General features: G+C 43.1%; 2 protein-coding genes across 2 annotated transcripts; one reads left to right on the forward strand and one right to left on the reverse strand.

Annotated features, from left to right (window-relative positions):
* Positions 1–371: 371 nt before the first annotated feature.
* On the forward strand, positions 372–15,673 carry LOC124001699 (tryptophan--tRNA ligase, cytoplasmic-like). Its single transcript, XM_046308697.1, has 11 exons — positions 372–527; positions 1,133–1,264; positions 1,748–1,955; positions 2,262–2,370; positions 5,415–5,534; positions 6,454–6,636; positions 10,227–10,327; positions 10,641–10,753; positions 13,811–13,984; positions 14,265–14,405; positions 15,051–15,673. Exons 2-11 carry the CDS (start codon positions 1,151–1,153, stop codon positions 15,207–15,209), a joined length of 1,422 nt encoding a protein of 473 aa, XP_046164653.1. The 5' UTR covers positions 372–527; positions 1,133–1,150; the 3' UTR covers positions 15,210–15,673.
* A 271-nt stretch (positions 15,674–15,944) lies between these two features.
* Positions 15,945–19,542, reverse strand: slc25a47b (solute carrier family 25 member 47b). Its single transcript, XM_046308698.1, has 6 exons — positions 19,202–19,542; positions 18,949–18,992; positions 18,761–18,832; positions 18,245–18,433; positions 17,782–18,040; positions 15,945–16,947 (listed from the first exon to the last, which is right to left on the reverse strand). Exons 1-6 carry the CDS (start codon positions 19,236–19,238, stop codon positions 16,670–16,672), a joined length of 879 nt encoding a protein of 292 aa, XP_046164654.1. The 5' UTR covers positions 19,239–19,542; the 3' UTR covers positions 15,945–16,669.
* Positions 19,543–19,892: the final 350 nt, after the last annotated feature.

Consider the following 19,892-nt stretch of genomic DNA (forward strand, 5'->3'; position numbering starts at 1 on the left):
ATATGTCACTAGTACCATGACGGGGGGGGTAATCGCAGTAGCTAACGCTACTTTACAATTCAGTGGTTCAGGAGAAAGTACAGTAAATGTATGTAGGTCATCAATTTTGTCCCGTTCCAAATGTGTGAAGCCTGTGCAGGAACCCATTGATCCACATCTTCGAAATAAAAGTTGTAATTATATCTCAAGCTCTTTACATTAGCGCACAGGGTTTGATAACTTTTATTTTGAAATCAGTCAGTCGGAACCAAAACAATTCCGACAAGCACCGTCGACGTTTTGAACAGACTTAAATGGTCGTTTACGCATTTCTCTTTATGTCCTTCTCATCCAAAGTAACCGGATTTTCTCTTTGACATGACAACAATATTATAACCTCTTATTACGGTAAATAAATTCACAGTGGAACTGAATCGATCAACTACTTGTTTGTTAGGGGATACATTTGCCCTGAACACTTCCCAGCCAACAAGCAGGCTGATGCAAGTGGAATGAGTTGATTTTACCGGCGTCATAAAATCTGAAAGGTGCGTGCATTTGAATTATTTTGAAACATTTGGAATATTTCAAAATCTAAACTATTTTGAATATTTCCTTTGATGTGCTCGTGTTTATATAAAAAAAAAAACATCCTATCAAACAGAAAGCCACTGTCATCATGGCGTTATGGCAAACATATGGGCTAACCACCATGCTAAGCTAGCTTTAGCAGTGGAGATCGAGAGGTTCTTGAATCACAACATATTAAACCTTCCTTTCTGTTCAGGTGGCTTCATGGACCATAGCAAAAACTAGATATCTATTGCTGTTCATTGTGGAAATGATTTCAAACCACCCCTGACAGAAATGTGTGTTTTGTTGATTTTAAATACCCCATACATTAGGTAGCTAGTCATTTTAGTGGACAAACTACTGAACGAATTTCGGAGATTTTAGTTCTGAGTTAACCAAGATTAGCTAGATACTTTCTCTAGCACAGGGAACTGAAAACCCTGGCCTTATCTTTACCATGCAAAATGTCATCCTTTTACAAGACATATTAGATAGCTTGTTAACTAATGCAATGGCATGTGTGCTACTTGACGTAAACTACTGTATATGAAATTGTGTCACACAATCTTGTATCTCTTAGGTCCTGACCAAGTTGAAGATGACAGACTGTATGGGAGACGGAACTGGGGATATGACCCCAATGGACCTATATGAGAAACTAACATCACAAGGAGACACAGTCCGAACTCTGAAAACTGAAAAGGCTGCAAAAGTGAGCTTTTAGAATGATTTATTCCATTTATTTTTGCAGGATAAAATCAATTTGCACCATCTCGTTTTCAAGTGTCCCACCAAAAAATACAATACTTACCGGTAGTAACAAAAATAATATGGCATATACTAACGGTCCAATAATAATGAAATACAAATAAAACGGCATAAAAAAGTTGTAAAACTAATAATAGGCCTACAACTAACAAACTACTGCTACAACTAATATAAAACAAAGTACCTATAACATATACATATTTACAAATATCTTCACATGGGGATGTTTTCTATTAGTTTTAAGAACACAACCAGTGTGTTCTTATACTGTATCATGTCATAATAAGTGGCTAAGTGTTGTGCAATACAGTCCCGATACAACACTGGTCATATCGTCTTCGTATAGTGAATTATTCCATGATCATGATAATGATCCCCCGTGATGTTATTGTATTACCTTTTATTTCATTTTGTTTTTGGATTGCAGGCTGATATTGACGCTGCTGTACAGTTGCTGCTGAAGCTAAAAGTGGACTACAAGCAGGCAACAGGTCAGGACTACAAGACTGGATGTCCACCCTCAGAATGCGTTGTTTCACAAGACAACGGGCCAGCTGCAGATGGGGAGGACATGGTCGACCCCTGGAATGTCTCCACCACCAACGCCAAAGGAGTGGACTACGACAAGCTGATAGGTCAGAGGGGAAAGCATAATGTTAGATCTCTGGGCAGAATCCGAATTTATGCACAGCGCACGCTTCACTTGATAATTGTGTAAATCATGCATTGATGGAAGAATTGTCAGAGATATGTATGAATCTTCAAGTTAGGAGTTGGGCCTCTCTGAAAATGAATGAGCCTTGTGAGATATGTCAATATCTCACAAGTTGCTGTAAACTTGCTTCAAACACATGGAATGTCAAACTCTTTAAAAAAAAAAACATTTTAGTCAGAGCATAATTAATGGTATGGGTAAATTGTGTACTGACGTTTCTATTCAGTGAGGTTTGGCAGTAGCAAGATTGACCAAGAGCTGGTGGACAGAATAGAGAGAGTCTCGGGACAGAAGGCACACCGGTTTTTACGCAGAGGAATCTTCTTCTCTCACAGGTCAGTTATTTGAATGTACTCTAGAGCAGGGGTGTCAAACTCATTTCGCAACGTGGGCCACATACGGCCTAGGGAGATGTCAAGTGGGCCGGACCATTAAAATTATACCATACTCTGCTATAAATAACCAAAATAACATGTCTTTCCTTTGTTTTGGTGTAAAGAAGCACAAGAACATTAGGAACATATTGAAATTTAATGAACTATCCTTTTACAAAACATTTCATGAAACACCTCATATTTCCTTAGACAAATGTGCAATTTACTTTTATCATTCACAAATATGCATTGCAACTGATCCCACTGATTGTACAAAGGCACAAAACTTTAATTGGTACTGAAAAATATAGTAATGCACTTTAAGATTAAATGAGACTTTTAAAGAAAGGAATTTTTAAACCACTTACACATACGCATATAAAATCTAAATGTCGTACACCTTACAAACTAAGGAGAGTGATTTTAAATGTGTAATGAAGAAAGTGTTCGCCTGTCCTGTAAATCTGTAAACTTCATACATGAAACATACATACACATACAATACATACTGAACAGTAATTCCATCTTTTGTTTTGAAGCTGCTGACTAACATTAAAGTGCACATTTTTAAATCACCACAGTAAGGATTCATGTTCACAGAGCTGTATTCTTTCAATGCAAACAGTATCTAAGGCAGCATTTTAAAGGTGTTAGTCTAGTCTGGACTTGTATTTGTACCTGAAACTTGGCATCTTTTGGCCTGTACAAGTGCATCAACACCAGGTGTCATGTCCTGACTAGCTGTCACTTTCAGAATGTCATTTAAGTGCTTGTTTGTGAGCCTTGAACGCATTTTTGTTTCATTGATATTCATCACTGAGAAAATTTGTTCACAAAGGTAGGTTGTCCCAAACATGCACAAAATTTTAGCAGCCAGGGCTGTTAATTTGGGGTAACCTGGTAGTAGATACTGATAAAATCTGTCCAGACCTACAGAGCAAATTTGCCCTTCTAATCTGCATCACACTGCAAATCAATTATCTCTAGCTCAATTTCGACCGGCAGGAAGCTTTAACCGAAAAACTGAAAATTCTGTCTCAAGTTCACCAAATACCCGTTTTCAAACTCGCAGTAGTCCTGCAATTTTGTCAACCGTTTCATGTGCATCAGGTCTGGTCACACACACATCTCTCAGACAGGGGAAATGAGCAGGGTTGCCATTTGCCAGTTGCATCTCCCACAAAGTCAGCTTCAACTTAAATGCATGTATGTTGTCAGAAAACTGTGTGACAACTTTTTGCGGCCTTGCAACATTTTGTTCAGATTGTTCAAGTGTTCAGTAATATCAACCAAGAATGCAAGGTTAGCCATTCCTGAGATTGTAATTCCAACACCGGTTTTCCTTTTTCTCCATGAACTGTCCGATTTCCTCTCGTAGATCAAAGAAATGCCTGGCTTAACCATCTCACTTCAGTGTGGTATGGCAGGCTGTGGGTAATGTTGCTGTCGGTGAGAAGTTTGTCAAACTGACGATGGTTCAGACCTCTGGACCGGATGAAATACAGTGCGAACAACCACCTCCATGACGTGGTCCATTTTCAGTGACTTGCAACACAATGCCTCCTGGTGCAAAATACAGTGAAATGTCCAGAAACGATCTCCTCCATTAAGGGCTTGTACTTTGTCTTTGAACTTTGTCGCGGCACCTGCTTTCTTTCCGACCATGGATGGCGCGCCGTCTGTAGCCAGGCTGACAGCGCGGGACCAGTCCACTCCAACTCTGTCCAATGCAGCAACGACAGAGCCGAAAATGTCCTCGGCTGTTGTGGTGTCCATCATTGGCACCAACTCAAGAAACTCTTCAGTAACAGTCAATGTCTCATAATATAATAATATATGCCATTTAGCAGACGCTTTTATCCAAAGCGACTTACAGTCATGTGTGCATACATTCTACGTATGGGTGGTCCCGGGAATCGAACCCACTACCCTGGCGTTACAAGCGCCATGCTCTACCAACTGAGCTACAGAAGGACTCCTCGAATAAATATGGCCAGTTGGGCCACGTCTGTGATGTCAGTGCTCTCGTCAATTGCCACGGAAAATGCAATAAATGACTTGACTCTCTGTTTCAATTGACTGTCTAAATCTGCCGATAGTTCGAAATCCTCTCTGCTATAGTATTCCTCGTCAGGCTAATATTGGCAAAAGCTTGTCGCTTCTCGGGACATACAAGTTCAGCCGCCTTCATCATGCATCGTTTAACAAAGTCACCGTCGGAATACGGCTTCGATGCTAATGCTATTTCGCTAGCAATTAGGTAGCTGGCTTTTACCGCTGCTTCACTGACTTCTCGGCTCTGGATGAAAGTTGACTGCTGTTTCCTCAGACCCGCCAGCAATTCGTTAATCTTATCTCTTCTCAGTTGTCCTTGCAAGCCGTCATATTTTTCGCTGTGATGAGTCTCGTAGTGGCGTCGAATATTATATTCCTTCAATACCGAAACTTGTTGCAAACACACCAAGCACAAAGGTTTTCCGTGCATCTCTGTAAATAAATAGGACGTGGTCCATTTTTCTTTGAAAATTCTACACTCCTTATCTACTTTTCTCCGTTTGGATAACGACATTTTGGCTAATGAGGGTGTAGCGGAGAGGTAGAGACCAAGGTATTAACAACGTCGTAACAAGCAGCAGATGGCGCATTGATACCGTCTGCTGTTTTCAGTCTGTCTCAGTGATGCGGCTTGTCTTCTACTCTGATGGAAAGAGTGCGCCCCTTAGCGGATAATCCATGAATTGCAGCGAATTAAAAATATTAATTCCATGTCTTTTATGCATTTTTTCCACTTTCAAATTATCCTGCGGGCCTGATCGAACCTAACGTATGTTTGACAAGAGGGTGGTCCATCTGCCACCCTGCCTTTATGTCTATCTGTCTGGGATTGAGCATGAGCAATTGATACCACGTAGTAAACATATAGTCTTAATCTGCTCTCATCTTGTTTTGGGGGCATTTTAGGGTGTGTCATATGCTGTAACTCTGTGTTGTTTGTCTTTTTCCAGAGATATGCACCAGGTTCTGGACGCGTATGAGAAGAACAAGTCTTTCTACCTCTACACGGGCAGAGGACCCTCCTCAGATGCCTTGCACATGGGCCACCTCATCCCTTTCATCTTTACAAAGTGAGTCTGTTGCTATACGTAGCCACGGTTGGGATCTATTCCATTTCCCTTCCAGTCAATTCAGAAAGTAAACCAAATTCAGAGTTTTTTCTGTGAAAAGCATAGAAGAGAATTGGACATCCAGTGTACTTCCTGAATTGACTGGAATTAAAATGGAATTATAATAATAATAATATATGCCATTTAGGACGCTTTTATCCAAAGCGACTTACAGTCATGTGTGCATACATTCTACGTATGGGTGGTCCCGGGAATTGAACCCACTACCCTGACGTTACAAGCGCCATGCTCTACCAACTGAGCTACAGAAGGACCACCCAACCCTGATTAGTATTAGTGAGATGGAGGGACTTGACACTATTAAGAGCCACCAAAAGTTCTCCCTACACTATGGTACATCCCTGACCTTTTGTTCCAGACCGGGAAACACTCTAGACCCTACCCACTGTATAACAAACTGCCTATAATAACAAATACAGTACTTTATAACACATTGCCTATAATAACAGATACTGTATAAAACACTGCCTATAATAACATACTGTATAACACTGTCTATAATAACATACTGTATAAAACACTGTCTATAATAACATACTGTATAAAACACTGTCTATAATAACATACTGTATAACACACTGTCTATAATAACAGATACTATATAAAACACTGTCTATAATAACAGATACTGTATAACACTGTCTATAATAACAGATACTGTATAAAACACTGTCTATAATAACATATACTGTATAAAACACTGTCTATAATAACCGATAACCATAAACCCCAGCGTTTCAAGTCAGGTTTGTAGTAGAAAGGTCTACGTTAGACTGACTTCGTGATTTAAGGTCGATCGAATGGCAGTGGATCCAGATCAGAGTTGAGAGTAAAGTGTTTTTGCTCTACCTGTTCCCAGATGGCTGCAGGACACGTTTGACATCCCGCTGGTGATCCAGCTGACGGATGATGAGAAGTACCTGTGGAAGGACCTGTCCCTGGAGGACTGTCACCGTTACACTATGGAGAACGCCAAGGACATCATCGCCTGCGGCTTCGACATCAACAAGACCTTCATCTTCTCTGATCTGGACTACATGGGGTACGTAACTAAATCACAGACCCCTCTGTCTCACTACGTCTCTGGGAACTTATCCAGGAAGCTGATCAAGGATCAGATCCCATCTGGCCATCTAATGCTATTCATTATGATCTAAAAGGCTGATCCTAGATTGACTGATTCTTTGTGGATATGGGCCCTGGTCTCATATACCTAAGAGGTGCAGGGACTCTACTGTGTGTTTTAGAACTATTAAATATTAGTGGTTTCAGAATTCCCTCATCATGCTCTTTGAGCATCTATACATCATGGGAGTACTAAAGAAAAGGTCTTAAAAAAAAATATATATATATATACATACTGCTCAAAAAAATAAAGGGAACACTTACACTGTGTTGTTTAACTCCAAGTCAATCACACTTCTGTGAAATCAAACTGTCCACTTAGGAAGCAACACTGATTGACAATAAATTTCACATGCTGTTGTGCAAATGGATTAAACAACAGGTGGAAATTATAGGCAATTAGCAAGACACCCCCAATAAAGGAGTGGTTCTCCAGGTGGTGACCACAGACCACTTCTCAGTTCCTATGCTTCCTGGCTGATGTTTTGGTCACTTTTGAATGCTGGCAGTGCTTTCACTCTAGTGGTAGCATGAGACGTAGTCTACAACCCACACAAGTGGCTCAGGTAGTGCAGCTCATCCAGGATGGAACATCAATGCGAGCTGTGCCAAGAAGGTTTGCTGTGTCTGTCAGCGTAGTGTCCAGAGCATGGAGGCGCTACCAGGAGACAGGCCAGTACATCAGGAGATGCGGAGGAGGCCGTAGGAGGGCAACAACCCAGCAGCAGGACCGCTACCTCCGCCTTTGTGCAAGGAGGAGCAGGATGAGCACTGCCAGAGCCCTGCAAAATGACCTCCAGCAGGCCACAAATGTGCATGTGTCTGTTTCTGACCGTTTTGAGCAGACTCCATGAGGGTGGTAATGAGGGCCCGACGTCCACATGTGGGGGTTGTGCTTACAGCCCAACACTGTGCAGGACGTTTGACATTTGCCAGAGAACACCAAGATTGGCAAATTCGCCACTGGCGCCCTGTGCTCTTCACAGATGAAATCAGGTTCACACTAAGCACGTGACAGAGTCTGGCGATGCCGTGGAGAACGTTCTGCTGCCTACAACATCCTCCAGCATGACTGGTTTGGCGGTGGGTCAGTCATGGTGTGGGTTGGCATTTATTTGGGGAGCCGCACAGAGGTAGCCTGACTGCCATTGGGTACCGAGATGAGATCCTCAGACCCCTTGTGAGACCATATACTGGTACGGTTGACCCTGGGTTCCTCCTAATGCAAGACAATGCTAGACCTCATGTGGCTGGAGTGTGTCAGCAGTTCCTGCAAGAGGAAGGCATTGATGCTATGGACTTGCCCGCCCGTTCCCCAGACCTGAATCCAATTGAGCACATCTGGGACATCATGTCTCACTCCATCCACCAACGCCACGTTGCACCACAGACTGTCCAGGAGTTGGCGGATGCTTTAGTCCAGGTCTGGGAGGAGATCCCTCAGGAGACCATCCGCCACCTCATCAGGAGCATGCCCAGGCGTTGTTGGGAGGTCATACAGGCACGTGGAGGCCACACACTACTGAGCCTCATTTTGACTTATTTTAAGGACATTACATCAAAGTTGGATCGGCCTGTAGTGTGGTTTTCCAATTAAATTGTGAGTGTGACTCCAAATCCAGACCTCCATGGGTTGATACATTTGATTTCCATTGATCATTTTTGTGATTTTGTTGTCAGCACATTCAACTATGTAAAGAAAAAAGTATTTAATAAGAATATTTAATTAATTCAGATCTAGGATGTGTTATTTTAGTGTTCCCTTTATTTTTTTGAGCAGTGTATATATATTAATCCCATGTCTGTTCACTGATCTCCCAGAAGGTGGTGCTATAGTGCAGTCAATATTTAGATAGTAGGCTACATTGCTCTCAACCTTTCACTCATGAGCCTTCTGTCATCATAATTCTTCACCATAATTATTTTCTGTGTGGGGTATGCTCAACAGCCTGATGAGACTGGGAGATACTAAAGTCTGATGGTTATCCTTCAATAGTAGTAGCTCACGGTGACAAATACTTTACCTATTTAAAGTGCATCTGATTCCTACTAGTGGTAATTATTTGTATATATAAATTCAGCAAAAAAAGAAACGTCCTCTCACTGTCAACTATGTTTATTTTCAGCAAACTTAACATGTGTAAATATTTGTATGAACATAACAAGATTTAACAACAGACATAAACTGAACAAGTTCCACAGTCATGTGACTGACAGAAATGTTATGTGTCCCTGAACAAAGAGTGGGAGGGGGTCAAAAGTAAGAGTCAGTATCTGGTGTGGCCACCAGCTGCATTAAGTACTGCAGTGCATCTCCTCCTCATGGACTGCACCAGATTTGCTAGTTCTTGCTGTGAGATGTTACCCCACTCTTCCACCAAGGCACCTGCAGGTTCCCGGACATTTGTGAGGGGAATGGCCCTAGCCGTCACCCTCTGATCCAACAGGTCCCAGGCGTGCTCAATGGGATTGAGATCCGGGCTCTTCACTGGCCATGGCAGAACACTGACATTCCTGTCTTGCAGGATATCACACACCGAACTAGCAGTATGGGGGAGGAGGGAGGATGTCTTCCCTGTAACACACAGCATTGAGATTGCCTGCAATAACAAGAAACTCAATCCGATGATGCTGTGACACACCGCCCCAGACCATGATGGACCTTCCACCTCCAAATCGATCCCGCTCCAGAGTACAGGCCTCGGTGTAACGCTCGTTCCTTCAACGATAAACGCGAAGAACGATCAGCTGTCCGTCCTGTCTCCCTGTAGCGCTGTCTTATGCGTCTCACAGTATGGACATTGCCATTTATTGCCCTGGCCACATCTGCAGTCCTCATGCCTCCTTGCAGCATGTCTAAGGCACGTTCACGCAGATGAGCAGGGACCATGGGCATCTTTCTTTTGGTGTTTTTCAGAGTCATTAGAAAAGCCTATTTACATTTACATTTAAGTCATTTAGCAGACGCTCTTATCCAGAGCGACTTACAAATTGGTGCATTCACCTTATGACATCCAGTGGAACAGTCACTTTACAATAGTGCATCTAAATCTTAAAGGGGGAGGGGGGGGGGGGGGGTGAGAAGGATTACTTTATCCTATCCTAGGTATTCCTTAAAGAGGTGGGGTTTCAGGTGTCTCCGGAAGGTGGTATTTAGTGTCCTAAGTTTTCATAACTGACCTTAATTGCCTACCGTCTGTAAGCTGTTAGTGTCTTAACGACCGTTCCACAGGTGCATGTTCATTAATTGTTTATGGTTCATTGAACAAGCATGGGAAACAGTGTTTAAACCCTTTACAATGAAGATCTGTGAAGTTATTTGGATTTTTATGAATTATCTTTGAAAGACAGAGTCCTGAAAAGGGGAAATTTCTTTTTTTGCTCAGTTTATACATATTTGTTACCCTTTATTTAACTAGGCAAGTCAGTTAAGAACAAATTCTTATTCATAATGAGGTTGGCATGTCAGCTATGTTGCCTTTTTTGCTGATTGTTTTGTCTCTACAGGGCGTCGCCAGACTTCTACAGGAATGTGGTGAAAGTACAGAAGCATGTGACTTTCAACCAGGTCAAAGGCATTTTTGGATTTTGCGACAGTGACTGCATCGGTAAGAGAGACGACTTGTAGGGATTGAGTCAACACCTGTTGAGGAATTATACAAATGCTGGGATTTCACTTTCATTATGAATGAGCGCTTTCTGAGTAGCATAGTGTTGCTACAATTGTGATCAGGGTCATATTCACTAGAAACCTTAAAGCGGGGAAAAAAACTAACTCAAACAAAGAGGGACTAACTGTCCAATAATAAACACTAATTTTTTGATGCAAAATGTTGTTTTACTATGGTGTGCACTAATGAATACAGCCCAGGTGAATGCTTTTTAAAAGCTAAGTATTCCTCCCTCTCTCACACATCCCAGGAAAGATTGCCTTCCCCGCCATCCAGGCCGCTCCGTCGTTCAGTAGCTCTTTCCCTCAGATCTTCAAGGGCAGAAAAGATGTCCAGTGTCTCATTCCCTGTGCCATAGATCAGGTCAGTCAAGCATCACAGCGCAACCAGGACATACTGTCTGCTAAAGATTTAACAACCAGGACACACTGTCTGCTAACCTGTAACAACCAGGACACACTGTCTACTAACCTGTAACAACCAGGACACACTGTCTACTAACCTGTAACAACCAGGACACACTGTCTGCTAACCTGTAACAACCAGGACACACTGTCTGCTAACCTGTAACAACCAGGACACACTGTCTGCTAACCTGTAACAACCAGGACACACTGTCTACTAACCTGTAACAACCAGGACACACTGTCTGCTAACCTGTAACAACCAGGACACACTGTCTGCTAACCTGTAACAACCAGGACACACTGTCTGCTAACCTGTAACAACTAGGACACTGTCTGCTAACCTGTAACAACCAGGACACACTGTCTACTAACCTGTAACAACCAGGACACACTGTCTACTAACCTGTAACAACCAGGACACACTGTCTGCTAACCTGTAACAACTAGGACACTGTCTGCTAACCTGTAACAACTAGGACACTGTCTGCTAACCTGTAACAACCAGGACACACTGTCTGCTAACCTGTAACAACTAGGACACTGTCTGCTAACCTGTAACAACTAGGACACTGTCTGCTAACCTGTAACAACTAGGACACTGTCTGCTAACCTGTAACAACTAGGACACTGTCTACTAACCTGTAACAACTAGGACACACTGTCTGCTAACCTGTAACAACCAGGACACACTGTCTGCTAACCTGTAACAACCAGGACACACTGTCTACTAACCTGTAACAACCAGGACACACTGTCTGCTAACCTGTGTAACACACTGTCTGCTAACCTGTAACAACCAGGACACACTGTCTGCTAACCTGTAACAACCAGGCTAACTGTAACACTGTCTGCTAACCTGTAACAACTAGGACACACTGTCTGCTAACCTGTAACAACCAGGACACACTGTCTGCTAACCTGTAACAACTAGGACACTGTCTGCTAACCTGTAACAACTAGGACACTGTCTGCTAACCTGTAACAACTAGGACACTGTCTGCTAACCTGTAACAACCAGGACACTGTCTGCTAACCTGTAACAACTAGGACACTGTCTGCTAACCTGTAACAACCAGGACACACTGACTGCTAACCTGTAACAACCAGGACACACTGTCTGCTAACCTGTAACAACTAGGACACTGTCTGCTAACCTGTAACAACTAGGACACTGTCTGCTAACCTGTAACAACTAGGACACTGTCTGCTAACCTGTAACAACTAGGACACTGTCTGCTAACCTGTAACAACCAGGACACACTGACTGCTAACCTGTAACAACTAGGACACTGTCTGCTAACCTGTAACAACCAGGACACTGACTGCTAACCTGTAACAACCACTGGCTAACTGTAACAACTGACACTGCTAACCTGTAACAACCAGGACACACTGACTGCTAACCTGTAGGACAACTAACCTGGACACACTGTCTGCTAACCTGTAACAACCAGGTAACAACTAGGACACTGTCTGCTAACCTGTAACAACTAGGACAGGACTGCTAGTAACAACTAGGACACTGTCTGCTAACCTGTAACAACTAGGACACTGTCTGCTAACCTGTAACAACTAGGACACACTGTCTGCTAACCTGTAACAACTAGGACACTGTCTGCTAACCTGTAACAACTAGGACACTGTCTGCTAACCTGTAACAACTAGGACACTGTCTGCTAACCTGTAACAACTAGGACACTGTCTGCTAACCTGTAACAACCAGGACACACTGACTGCTAACCTGTAACAACTAGGACACTGTCTGCTAACCTGTAACAACCTGTAACAACCAGGACACACTGTCTGCTAACCTGTAACAACTAGGACACTGGACACACTGTCTGCTAACCTGTAACAACCTGTAACAACCAGGACACTGTCTGCTAACCTGTAACAACCAGGACACTGTCTGCTAACCTGTAACAACCAGGACACAACAACCTGTAACAACCAGGACACTGTCTGCTAACCTGTAACAACCAGGACACTGTCTGCTAACCTGTAACAACCAGGACACACTGTCTGCTAACCTGTAACTGCAGGACAACCTGCTAACCTGTAACAACCAGGACACACTGTCTGCTAACCTGTAACAACCAGGACACACTGTCTGCTAACCTGTAACAACCAGGACACACTGCTAACCTGTAACAACCAGGACACACTGTCTGCTAACCTGTAACAACCAGGACACTGTCTGCTAACCTGTAACTGTCTGCTAACCTGTAACAACCAGGACACACTGTCTGCTAACCTGTAACAACCAGGACACTAACCTGTAACAACCAGGACACACTGTCTACTAACCTGTAACAACCAGGACACACTGTCTGCTAACCTGTAACAACCAGGACACACTGTCTGCTAACCTGTAACAACCAGGACACACTGTCTGCTCTAACAACCAGGACACACTGTCTGCTAACCTGTAACAACCAGGACACACTGTCTGCTAACCTGTAACAACCAACACACTGTCTGCTAAGGACACACTGTCTGCTAACCTGTAACAACCAGGACACACTGTCTGCTAACCTGTAACAACCAGGACACACTGTCTGCTAACCTGTAACAACCAGGACACACTGTCTGCTAACCTGTAACAACCAGGACACACTGTCTACTAACCTGTAACAACCAGGACACACTGTCTACTAACCTGTAACAACCAGGACACTGTCTGCTAACCTGTAACAACCAGGACACTGTCTGCCAAATATTTAAGTTCATTTTAGAAATTGGCTGCTTTGACTGATCATCTACACTACTCTGACTAGTGGCAACTGATTTAACCTCAACCTCTCTTCCTACAGACTATGCTTGTGACTTTATTTTCATTTAGCCAGAATAAAATCAGAAGGTTCTGAGTAGCAGGGTCTGACAGCATGTCACTGAGAGAGTAAAGAACTATAAAGTTCAGTCTGATATGTTTAAGTTCATTGGGACTCAATGTAGCGTTACATCAAGAGCACTATAACGGTTTTGAAGATATATCCATCCTCTACCCCTTAAGGACCCTTACTTCCGGATGACCCGGGATGTGGCCCCCAGGATCGGCTACCCCAAGCCTGCCCTGTTGCACTCTACCTTCTTTCCAGCGCTGCAGGGGGCCCAGACCAAGATGTCCGCCAGTGACGCCAACTCCTCCATCTTCCTCACAGACACGCCCAAGCAGATCAAAAATAAGGTGACACTGAAGCTTTTTAATACCCTGTTGCCCACTCGAACTATACTGGCTCGGGTATTTTATTTTTAACTCGTCCTTTCTATCAATAGTGAATGCTTAACCAGATTGGCACAGTACAGCCCAGCTTGGTAGTGTAAAACCGGACTTTATAGCTAAATACAGTACATTTAATTTATTACCTCCACGTGGCAGTCAAATACAGTCACCTGAGAATGGTTTACAGGAAACAAGAGGGGGAAAAACTGTAATTCATGTTGTCATTTTTGCTGTCATCACCTAGGTGAACAAGCACGCCTTCTCCGGGGGGAAAGACACTGTAGAGGAGCACAGGAAATATGGCGGCAACCCCGATGTGGACGTGTCCTTTATGTACCTGACCTTCTTCCTGGAGGACGACGAGCAGCTGGAGAAAATCCGACAGGTGAGGGGGGGGGTGCTGCCGGACAAATGCCAGAGAACCCAATGCACTTGGACTGGAACAATAGACAGACATGGATCAACATTTTTACAGTTTTGCTGTCAAGTTTAGGATCTGGTGTTATTTTGACAGCCACACTGTCCTACATTTTGAATTGTGTATATTTATTATTTTACCTAGCTACATAGCCCTACATTTGAATTGGTGTTTTCAACCCAAACAACCATACTATCAATGACTACCCTCACAGTTGAAAAATAACCTGAAATAACCTTATAGGAAATAAGCAAACTAAGTTTTCTATTTTGTATCAAAATTCTTGTACGCAGCAGGACATTTGACTGTGCCAGACAAAATGCAATGTCTGTTTTCTGCAAATCTCCCCAAATGAACACGGATGCTTTGTGTGTGTCAGTCTTATCCGAATGATTAACTGTCTAGATTTCTAGCCTGGTCACTCTCCAATGATGTGCTGTTGCCATCTATTCTATTGATGTCATGCCATGTTTGACCTGGCAAAGAGGAGTGGCTAAAGCACAAACAGACTGGACCACCAGGCTAATGATTTCCAGGAAATAAAGTTCGATGCTGTATTGTGTCATAAGTATAATAATCCCACTCATTGCTGTGTTGTATCTCTGTCTCCAGGACTACGCCAGTGGAGCCCTGCTAACCGGTGAGTTGAAGAAGCGTCTGATAGAGACCCTGCAGCCAATAATCACATCCCATCAAGAGAGACGCAAGCAGGTCACAGAAGAGACAGTCAAGCAGTTCATGACCCCGAGACCTCTAAATTACAGTTTCTAGCCCGTGCGTAGCCAGTTTTATTCATGTGCTAAGTCCTGACACAATGTTGGAGGTCGTTCAGGTCAAAACTCAGCAGGGGAATGTTCAGCAGAGTACAACGTTCAGATATAAATATCTTTTGTAGAATAGACATGCCTCTGACATGTAGAATAATAAAGGAATCGTTTCTATTCTATTCATGACATTTCTATCTGCAACCTCCTACTGGATGTGGCCCAGGTCTCATCACATGCGCCATACTAGAAACATGAAACTTAAATGTGTCAATGACATATCCCTATGCTGAGCAGTTCGTGTCTAATGATTAACCAACTATGACATGGCTTCACATCAAACTTACCAAGCATTGACAAAGGAAGTCTTATTTTGGTTTGTGCTAACAGCAATACCATTGAATGAATAAAATAATGTCTGTCTTGTGAATCTTTATTCAGTCATTAAATATATTTTATTTTTTCACTTTACACTGCTGAAATGTTTGTGCGTGTTAAAACTCCCTTATACATTTCACTCACAGCAAAATCAGATGCGCTACTTGAAGTTTTGTTTCTCAAACACCAAATCACACGTACATGTGGTATACAGAGAATGACTTGCAGTATTTTTGAGAACTGTGAGTTTAGGCAGTACCATTAAATACTGCCAAGGACAAATAATTGATACTGCTTGGATACAGTAACAAAGCAAAGTTGATAAATTCCTAGCCTCAGCTGCCAGGCTTTGCTCACTTTCATACTGAAGGTGAGGTGAAAGCCTGTGGCAGAAGTTAATCAATTCCTAAATACTGCAGTTTGCTGGATGGTGGCCCCCCGCTTGTTTCCGAGCTTCCGACAGGAGCGATATGAACAGTGGGATAATTATTTGGCTGAGATCAACAAGTTTCATTAATACAGTATTCAGGAAAAACTTCATATTTTCTAAGCCACGTCTGTCAGCTTCAGTTCTAGCCATTGAAATCAAGTGATCCTGTGGTGTAAAACACACCCCTGTTATGTTCTAAGGTCAGTGAGGGAATGTTGTGTAAAAAGTAGGTAAGTCAAAATCATTCAGTTTCTGTAGTACTATTAGGCCCTATTGCTAAACAATCAGAACTCAACCATAAAACTGTTTTAGCTTAGTATTCATTTTCAATTCATATTTTCCCTTTAAATACTATGCAGGAATATTTCAAATAAATCTTACTGAGGAATTGTAGTTTGCCCTTATAGGGCAGTATGGCACTATATTAAAAATCACATAGCAGCAACTGAGGCAAAGGTGAATAATGATACAACAATGGATTGAGTGTTATTCTAGTCATGGAAAATGGCATGAGAAACAATTAAAATAGAATCCCATCGCCCAAGTCTTCAAAGACAAGGTTGGATTCATTAGTGCAGACCGTGACCAAATTTGTTCTCGGACCAGTAGTTCCTATTTCAGTCCATTCGGCACCTAATGAACAACCCAAGCCTTTAAATTCAAGTTTTCGGTCGGAGGAGGCGCACAACCACCTCGTACATGGCGAACACGGACATGTTGACAGGGAAGGCCCGTATGCAATTGAGGCCCAGGCCTTTGAAGAGAACACCCGGCCCCTCAGTGCGTATGCTCTGTGCGATGCAGTGGAAGAAACCTGTGTATCTCCTCTTGCCCATACCGTCCACCTGCAGACGGGATTTGATCACGTCCATGGGTGTCCCTATACACCAGCCACACATCCCTGACAGTCCACCAGCAAGCAGAACCACATTCCACTCTGGGGGGGAGGAGAGACACCAGATAATCAACACTAAATGATCCCGAATCATGATGACCAATTGCAAAAGCAACCATGTACACTTTAGAGGACAGAAGCATACGAGATACAGAAGCATACGCTTTGGAAGATTCTTAGAGTGAAGCTGTGTGTTTACCTGGCTGGGTGTTCCCAGGTGCTGTGTGTTTACCTGGCTGGGTGTTCCCAGGTGCTGTGTGTTTACCTGGCTGGGCGTTCCCAGGTGCTGTGTGTTTACCTGGCTGGGCGTTCCCAGGTGCTGTGTGTTTACCTGGCTGGGCGTTCCCAGATGCTGTGTGTTTACCTGGCTGGGTGTTCCCAGGTGCTGTGTGTTTACCTGGCTGGGTGTTCCCAGGTGCTGTGTGTTTACCTGGCTGGGTGTTCCCAGGTGCTGTGTGTTTACCTGGCTGGGTGTTCCCAGGTGCTGTGTGTTACCAGGTGCTGTGTGTTGACCTGGCTGGGTGTTCTCAGGTGCTGTGTGTTTACCTGGCTGGGTGTTCTCAGGTACTATGTGTTTACCTGGCTGGGTGTTCCCAGGTACTGTGTGTTTACCTGGCTGGGCGTTCCCAGGTGCTGTGTGTTTACCTGGCTGGGTGTTCCCAGGTGCTGTGTGTTTACCTGGCTGGGTGTTCCCAGGTGCTGTGTGTTTACCTGGCTGGGTGTTCCCAGGTGCTGTGTGTTTACCTGGCTGGGTGTTCCCAGGTGCTGTGTGTTTACCTGGCTGGGTGTTCCCAGGTGCTGTGTGTTTACCTGGCTGGGTGTTCTCAGGTACTATGTGTTTACCTGGCTGGGTGTTCTCAGGTACTATGTGTTTACCTGGCTGGGTATTCTCAGGTGGGGATAGCTGCTCACAGATAACGTGGTAAATAGTGAAGTAGGTGGCAAAAGAGGGGCCGTCTCGCAGGGCGAGGGCACCAGCTCCCTTGTACAGTCCGAGGAAGCCCTCTTCACGAGCGATGGTCAGCAGACAGTGCATTGGGCCGCGATACTTGGGTTGCTGAGCGTCCAAGCCTTGGTGTACCATCTGACACTGCATCCGTACTTTTACTATGTCAGCTGGTGCCATCACAGATACCTTAAAGAGGACAAGGGAGAGAGGGTCGTGTTTCAGCCCATTTGGTTCCTAGTGAATATGATCCAGTTTTGCTAAGGGGAACTCTTTTTTTTTTAGTTCCCCTAATTAAATTGACTGAAACTTACCAATATTGGCCATGCCAAGCAACCATGTCATGTAACGTTGCAAAAGTATAGACTAATATACTAGTTATAAGTGGACTACCTGGGCAACACCTCCTGACAACCCGGACAAGAAGAAGTCCACTTTGGCTGGCAGAAAATCTAAACCTGTGGAGGTGGATCGTAGTTGATGTAAACACTGCAGGACATTCCTGTAGACGCCAAACACTACAGAGGAGCTGATGGACACAGTGGTGACTGGCATGGACATGCCCCTGTAGAATCCATTCACCTGTGGAAGAGACACAGCTTTCAGCCCCAAGTACAAACTACAGCGCTTCATATATATTGTATTTACTTTGCCACCATGGCCTTTTTTTGCCTTTACCTCCCTTCTCACCTCATTTGCTCACATCGTATATAGACTTGTTTATACTGTATTATTGACTGTATGTTTGTTTTAACTCCATGTGTCGTTGTATGTGTCGAACTGCTTTGCTTTATCTTGGCCAGGTCGCAATTGTAAATGAGAACTTGTTCTCAACTTGCCTACCTGGTTAAATAAAGGTGAAATAAAATAAAAAAAATTGTGGTTTTAACATGTCACTTAGACACTCACCCCTTCTGTCTTCCATGTAGTATGAATACATTGCCAAACTCCTGTGAATCTCCTTTGTGTCTGTATTCTCACCTGCAAAAAGGTAATTGAGTCAAAAGTTATTGAGTTTGATAATTGCACACTGTTAAACATTAGTGAAATAAGCACAGACAACTAATGAAGCTCGACTCACATAAAAATATACTTACCTTCACTGTGTCCAAAGGATACCCCACAGCCACTCCAAAGGCTCCTGTAGGAACAAGTCATATCCATCACATTACGAACTCACTGAAAATGTTTGAACCTATTTCACATTATAAGCTGGCCTATAGCCTCGCTTGCCTGTGTAGTTGCATGATGCCAAATTCCTCAGCAATACAACTATGATAAGTTAAATGATTTAGATGGTTTAAAAAAAAGAGAGACAAAAACACATTACAGTAATGTTATTTAGCTCACCTCCAACGGAACCAGCAACGAAATCTGCCAAATGCATATTTTCTTCCTTGGGGGGGGTCAACTCAATTCATTTAGATGGCTGCCTGCTAAGCTAGTTAGCCAAGCTATGATGCTTTTCTAGATAACACGAGTCACGACCTTCAATTTTGATCTAAATATAATTTAATATGATTCTCCTCGTCGATTCACTGTCAGGTGAATTAGGTATACGTCGCATCAGAAAATGTTTACTCAAGCTTTCTACACAGAGATCTAACGTGACCATAGACGACCTACACAGCTATGGTAGCTAGCTACTGTCAAACATCAAAATGCTACACCGGCATTGTGTCACATTGAATTATGACTCGTTGTGCAACAAACAGTCTGAGCCTATTTCTGGGTTTGAGTAAACATCACCGGGCTGTAACAGACATATTGAGTTAATTGGAAAATATAAATGTAGTATATTATCTAAACATAAAGAATAATTGTGTATGAATTAGAGATTGTTTGTAGATCCATATATTTTTATTTATTTTACTTTCATTTTCCCAGGTCTCTTTTCAGAGATTCTGGAAAAACGAGATAATACTTGTCCGTCAAATTTAAGCTTACAAATTTTATGAGGGAAAGATACGTTTTTGGAAGACCATTCAGGATTGAGGTAAAGATGAACGGAGCAAAGTACAGAGAGATCCTTGATGAAAAC

The sequence above is a fragment of the Oncorhynchus gorbuscha genome, linkage group LG17 (genome assembly GCF_021184085.1).
Source record: "Oncorhynchus gorbuscha isolate QuinsamMale2020 ecotype Even-year linkage group LG17, OgorEven_v1.0, whole genome shotgun sequence".
Classification (NCBI taxonomy): domain Eukaryota; kingdom Metazoa; phylum Chordata; class Actinopteri; order Salmoniformes; family Salmonidae; genus Oncorhynchus; species Oncorhynchus gorbuscha.

Coding starts and splice junctions, on each gene's coding strand:
- LOC124001699 (XM_046308697.1), top strand. CDS start 1,151: ATGACAGACTGTATGGGAGACGGAACTGGGGATATGACCCCAATGGAC. Junction 6,637..10,226: donor TCTGATCTGGACTACATGGG/GTACGTAACTAA, acceptor TTGTCTCTACAG/GGCGTCGCCAGACTTCTACA. Junction 14,406..15,050: donor AGCTGGAGAAAATCCGACAG/GTGAGGGGGGGG, acceptor CTCTGTCTCCAG/GACTACGCCAGTGGAGCCCT.
- slc25a47b (XM_046308698.1), bottom strand. CDS start 19,238: ATGCATTTGGCAGATTTCGTTGCTGGTTCCGTTGGAG. Junction 18,993..19,201: donor CGTTGCTGGTTCCGTTGGAG/GTGAGCTAAATA, acceptor TTGTTCCTACAG/GAGCCTTTGGAGTGGCTGTG. Junction 16,948..17,781: donor ACCTGAGAATACCCAGCCAG/GTAAACACATAG, acceptor CCTCCCCCCCAG/AGTGGAATGTGGTTCTGCTT.